The following is a 6,000-nucleotide window of genomic DNA, read 5'->3' as shown; positions in this document are numbered from 1 at the left end:
GGCAGCTGAAGGAGGCGAGAGGTTGAAGGAGGGTGAAGAAGCGTGAGGGGCAAGGAAGACAAGAAGGGGCTACAGGGTGACGGCTAAGGCAGCTCGGGCGACAGAGGAGAAGGAGAGAAATAGGAATAGGGCAGCTCGGGGGCGTAGATGAGGGCGGAGATAGAGGAGAAAGTAAGGATGGGGGCGGAGAAGAGGAGAAAGGCAAGGGAGATGGAGGCGGAGGTGGAGGAGAAGGAGATGGGGGCAGAGGTCGATGGCTCGGGGAGAAGGAGATGGGGGCAGAGGTCGAGGGCTCAGGGAGAAGGAGATGGGGGCAGAGGCCGAGGGATCGGGGTCATTGGGGGCAGGAGACGAATTTCTGTCCTGTCTGTTCCGAGGGTTAGTCGGAACGGATAGGAACAAAAAAATTATTTATACCCTCCTTCAGTCGTCCGTCCTGTCCAGTCTGTCCGGTGTCCAACGTTTGATGAAAAAATCTACTAAACAGGACACGCGTGTCCTGTTCTGCGTGTCCTGTGGCCATCAAACGACCTCTAAGGATATTTAAAGTCAGAATCATATTCCAACTTTTAATATATATATATATATATATATATATATATATATATATTTCATTTGCTGGTCTTAGATTTACGGGAGGAACATTTTGGTAATTTCTTTTTGGATAGGCTCCGATGGCGGGCTCCGTTAGTTTTTTTTTTTTTCCATCTTAAAGGGTTTACAATATTGGCCCCAAACAATGGGCTTACTAGTTTGACTAGGACATAGATCCACTTGATCATCATATGCACCACATGAGAACTCGTTTTTGAAAGAGATTTGGAGGGGGCGACAGAATCGGAAGAAGCATTGTAGTTGTAGCTATGGAAAAGATGAAAATGGTGCGACAGTACCATCCAGGAGGAGTTCATCTTCATGGTAAAATACGGTTAGGGTGTCGCCTTGTAGCTGCCAAAGATTGCACTCCTGCCCAAGATCTCTTGGAGTGAGACAGCTATTTTCTACCCAGCTGGACAGCAACCCCATCCAAATGAAGCCCGTAGGTGAGCAATACAAGAAGGGTTTTCCCAAAACCGGGTCTCAACCTACCACAAGAGCTGGTGTTTGCAAGGCTTTACAAGCATGAGCGTTTACTAAATATCACTCAGTTCACTCCCATGCATTCCATCCACACACATAAATCCTGCTATACAATCCCTAGTGCGTGTAAGCCATCACGAAGTGCTCTAGAAAGGTCAAAGTAGCTCGGCAGCTATAGGGTGTCTTGGAGCTCACCTGCTGGAGCTAGTCCAGCGACACCACAATGGAAGAAAGTCCACAACAAGAGCTGTTCCTTGGTATCCAGCAAAATCCTCTCCTTGGCACTGATTGCTCTCGGCTACAATCGGGCAGTGTTGCCGCAGGTCCTTGCTTAGCACAAGAGGAGCAAATAGTTACTGTTTAACAAGGGTATGCACTTCACCGCGGTCCAGTTTGCCCCAAATTGATCGAAGCGATCGCCACACGCGGACGCCCTTCCTTCTCTCTGCTACAACTGGTTCACAGGTGATTGCTATCACCTGCAACTTTCCCTTCACTTGCTGTAATGGCTGTCCCCTTAAGAACACAGCAAGTCACTGTTTGACATAATGACATGTTTGGCAGAATGACAAAGGATGAACCTCAATAGTGGAGATCATCACCATGTGACCTATGTGTCATATAGATGTGATCTATGTCACATAGGTATGGGTACGGGTGCGAGTACAAGTATGATGGTACACGGTACACACATATATACATGAGATCCAACTCATTTGTTGCTCTTATCTAAAAAATATATCTCAATAATGATGTTCGAGTTTTTGGCCAAGATTGGAATCTGAAATTGCCTTAATCTGACTTCATTTAGATAGCCTGCACCGATCTGTTATGGGGTAGAATCTGAACTCTAATTAATTATATCCAAAGGCCCATCTGCCGGCAGCGGGCAAAAGACCTCCACTCTAATTTAGAATTCCCTCCCTTTCCCTTCTTCTTTCTCAAAAAGTAGCAGCAGCCAGACCGACGGCGGCAAGATGCCTATCTCTTCCCACCAATCATGTAGAGGTCCATCCCTGTCAGACGTCCTCCAATCTCTCACAAACACACGCCTTCTCCTTTCTCTTTCGCCTCTCCATCCCACCACACGTCCAGGTCCCATACAGCTGCGTCGTTACTGGACCACTCCCCCAGGCGAGCGCATATTCTCCATCTTCAGGTTCGGTGCAGCACTCGTCCTCTCCATCAGCAGCTCCTCTAGGATAGGTTCAGCATCCAAAACATAACAGCATCAAATCCAAACAATGTAATAGAAATCAATTGCTAGGGTCGTCACCAGATTTCAAAGATTACCAAACTGATTACAGAATGGAGTGCAAGCGAGGATCCCCTCGCAGGGTGTTCAGGCGATGCACAGGAAACGTAGACGCTCGAATTTTATAAATTCAATCCCTGCACCGTCGCTTCTGAAATTTGGGCAGTAGCTTGCCGAAGTGACGAGGATTAGACGCCCCAAAGCTCAACTCCAGATTAGCTCTCCAGAAGAATCGTGCAGAAGAACTCCCGCCTGAAACCGCAGTCTCTGCCCGATGACGAACAAAGCAGTACTTCATGGTTTCCTACACCAAAAAAAAGGTTGCCATAAATTCATTTTCTTTTTAAGAAGCCATTATCATTATCCCATTAAGAAACATAATTTTGAAGCATAGATCCAACAGTTCCAAGCTTATACAAATATCAATCAATTAGAATATCAAAATTTAATTGTAGATGCTCTAAAATGTGAACAGAAACATCTGAACGAGAAAAGGTAACAAGGTTCCATTTCCAAACAGATCTCACTTAAATTATCAGAGAAATGGCGACGAAGAAGCACATTCCAATCAACAGGTGAGTGAACACGATGGTAGTATCCAGGCTTTAAATATATGACACAGTAAATACCCCCTTCACTGGACTGTCAAAGACACAGAAAGAATATTGCATCAATAATGTCCACTTCAATGCAACAGGGGTCAAATCATACAGAGAACCAAAGAAAACTCAGTCTCGTAACACCTGAATCAATCAACCAGAAGACCAATAAGAATTACCAATGTATCCAGCACAAAAAAATTAATGAAGCAACACAAATGATGGGAAACCCAGCTTAAAGTTTAAAATGGACATCAACCACAGGACAGTGTTGTTTACTCTTATAAAAAAAAAAATAATCTCAGGTAGTGTTTGGATAAGGAAGCAAAACTGGGATTCCTTGAAAACAGGTCTTTCATCCACTTTTCTGGAAAAAAAAAAGAACAAAAAAAAAAAAAGAAAATGGTGGTCATTTCCAACCTATAGCTGGAAAATAACTCAGCTATGGTTACCCATCTTCTATGATCTCAACAGCAATTTTCAGGTTGGTGGCAGGTTGGACACAATACTTAAAAAAGAAAAAGAAGACTACCTATTTTCCAGCAACTTGTTTTCTCGCTCGGCACAATGAAAGAAAAAGACAAAGTTTCATTTGATTTTCTGGCTGTTTTCATACAGAAAAACATTGTCCAGCCATGGACGGCTGGAATATTATATTTTTCCCATCCCACCACCTCTTTTAATGGTGGCGGGACTGAGAAAGGAAGAAGGGGGTCATCAACCCACTCCCTCGACGAACTGACTTTTGGAAAGGCTGGGTGGCGCCCAAACATGCCATATAACCCGTTTTTATGGCGAAATCGGGTTTGACACCTACAACCTGGTTTTTTACCAGGACCAGGTTTTGGGTGGCATCCAAAAACCACCCAAGCGTATTACAACCTTGCAAACACGCAGATACAACTTACAGAAACACCGATAGTGTTGCGTAATCTACAAAAGTTGACAATATGAATCGTTGCTATGGTGCCTATAGTTCCAATAAATTCTCTTACTAGCAAAATGTAGCTAGCAACTACAAGAAACATATAAATATAAGACCACCTCAGTACATCAGGACCACGAACTCTAGGTGATGCCAGTGAGATCCGCCACCATGAATTTTTTTCTGGACTAGCGGTCTGTCGGTTTTCCGCAGTATTATGTTTTCCATGTTCGTCATCAGCAGCCAGAAGAGGAAAGGAAAGATTTGTGCCGAGAAGAGAAGAAGCAGAATAGGAAAATCCCTTCACTTGGTCAATCATATCTCCAGGATCTTGCAACTCTCTCCATCAACATGACTAACCTATTACCCAAGAACAATAAAGTGAAAAACAGTAACTGAGCACTTAGTACACACCCCAAAAAAAGCAAACAGAAAAGAAATATTACAGGAGACAGGATACAATGGCAGGTTACCAGTTATCAGACAATTTGGATCAGGGTTAATAGGACGTGAGCCTACTTTAAGAGAGTGCATAAAAAACTCTTGTAATGAAGCATATTCCTCCAACAGGAAACCAACTTCTTCAAGATCTACAAAAAAGAGACGGCTATCGATACTCTTTCAACCTTAGAATACCTGAAATAGACATAATGTAGCATAGCAACGACAATACAGGGTGTCCAAGATTACATATTTTATTATCCAAGATTACATATTTTATTAGTCAGGTACACTTTTGCAAATCATATCATTTCAGAAGATGACAATACAAAGTTCACAGTAAACAATCCCAAAATTCATAGCATGATGACATTTTTAAAGGGCACGATTCTTACCATTCCAAGTAACTAAATAGCATGTACCACAGTTCTCTGGTCATAAAAAGGACAGTCCTTAAGGTTTACTCACATATTAGACAACAAGAACACACATAACCTCAAGATTATTCAAAGACAGAAGTAGACGAATCAAACGCCAGAACCCCTTTGGCATGTTATCAATGTAATATGAATTGGCACATTAAGTTTGTAAGGCCATACTTTGTAGTCTGTAGATTGCTTTGTATATACGCAATAAGGCAATGCAAATAGCAGAAAGATGCCTTACTCTGTGAAATGCTCGAGCCCGGCATTTGTATACCAACGATCGTAAAGGTATTGGTATTTCCTGTGGCAAGAAACCAGTAAACTTGCAATTAAAAGTTTAACTGGTCAAAAGTTTTATGTGAAAGAAAAGAGCAAAGTTCATTCATGTCTCTGGTCAGCTACATCTACAATACAAAGACATTTGATACTAATGAAGACTAAAGTACAGAAACACCTAGCAGCTGCCAGATGCAATAAAATAGAAGCACGGGAATTGAATAAATGGAAGTAGATGCTAAACCAACAGCTCATTAGGTCAGAAACTACAAATGTATTTTTTCCCAGGAGCTGTACAACAAGAAATCAAGTATACCCAAAAAAATACTGCTGTCACGAACATGACAATTCAGGTATAAGGTTTTATATGACAGCTGCTGAACAGTGCTTCCTTTTACATACATTCTTTGAAGAGAACTGCTTCTTTTACTGGTGAAATAAAAAGGGAGTTCAATGAGACATAAATGATTGGAGAAAAAACCATGGTCCACTAACCATGAACATTTCTCATCTAAGAAGAGATCTATAGTACTGATATGTACACATGTAGGCCTGTGCGTGTTTCATACAAAATCATCATCACACTATACAGAGCGCTATAAACAAGTATATAAATGTATGACTATAATCAGGCGGAAGGCAGCTTACACTACGAGATACGACGTTTAAGCGACTCAATGGGGGCTCAGTTCATTTTTTACCTTTTACAGTTCAGAAGCATTTTCGTCTTTTTGGCTCTAGCATTGAGTTAGAACCTGGAGTAACCACGGAGGATTCAATCTGTTTTGGTGGGGTTGGACAGCTCAAGCCTTGTCCACTACACCTTGATATGGATGGGCTAGTTTTGCTGCATTGACTCTGTACCCAAGTGGCCCACAACCCAACCCATCTTCTTGTCCTCTTTCTAGGATGGTGTGGGACTAAAAATGGAGAATTCGGGTCATTTCTTTGATGGGAAACATTTTTCATCCACGAACTGGGGAGGGAGATCATGTGACG

The 6,000-nt window shown here is 42.3% G+C and overlaps 1 protein-coding gene across 2 annotated transcripts in view; it reads right to left on the bottom strand.

The window, feature by feature from the left end:
* Window positions 1-2,303: 2,303 nt before the first annotated feature.
* Window positions 2,304-6,000, bottom strand: part of LOC116267249 (uncharacterized) — a 48,986-nt gene continuing 45,289 nt past the window's right edge. For both annotated transcript variants that reach the window (XM_031648875.2, XM_050081159.1), the window contains exons 6-9: window positions 4,967-5,026; window positions 4,333-4,449; window positions 3,979-4,219; window positions 2,304-2,639 (exon numbers count right to left, since the gene is read on the bottom strand). In XM_031648875.2, coding sequence (XP_031504735.1) covers window positions 4,215-4,219; window positions 4,333-4,449; window positions 4,967-5,026 — 182 coding nt within the window. In that variant the 3' untranslated portion in view covers window positions 2,304-2,639; window positions 3,979-4,214. The remainder of the gene's footprint in view (window positions 2,640-3,978; window positions 4,220-4,332; window positions 4,450-4,966; window positions 5,027-6,000) is intronic.

This window comes from Nymphaea colorata, chromosome 13, assembly GCF_008831285.2.
Source record: "Nymphaea colorata isolate Beijing-Zhang1983 chromosome 13, ASM883128v2, whole genome shotgun sequence".
NCBI classification, from domain to species: Eukaryota; Viridiplantae; Streptophyta; class Magnoliopsida; order Nymphaeales; family Nymphaeaceae; genus Nymphaea; species Nymphaea colorata.
This window is presented reverse-complemented; position numbering and strand designations above follow the sequence as displayed.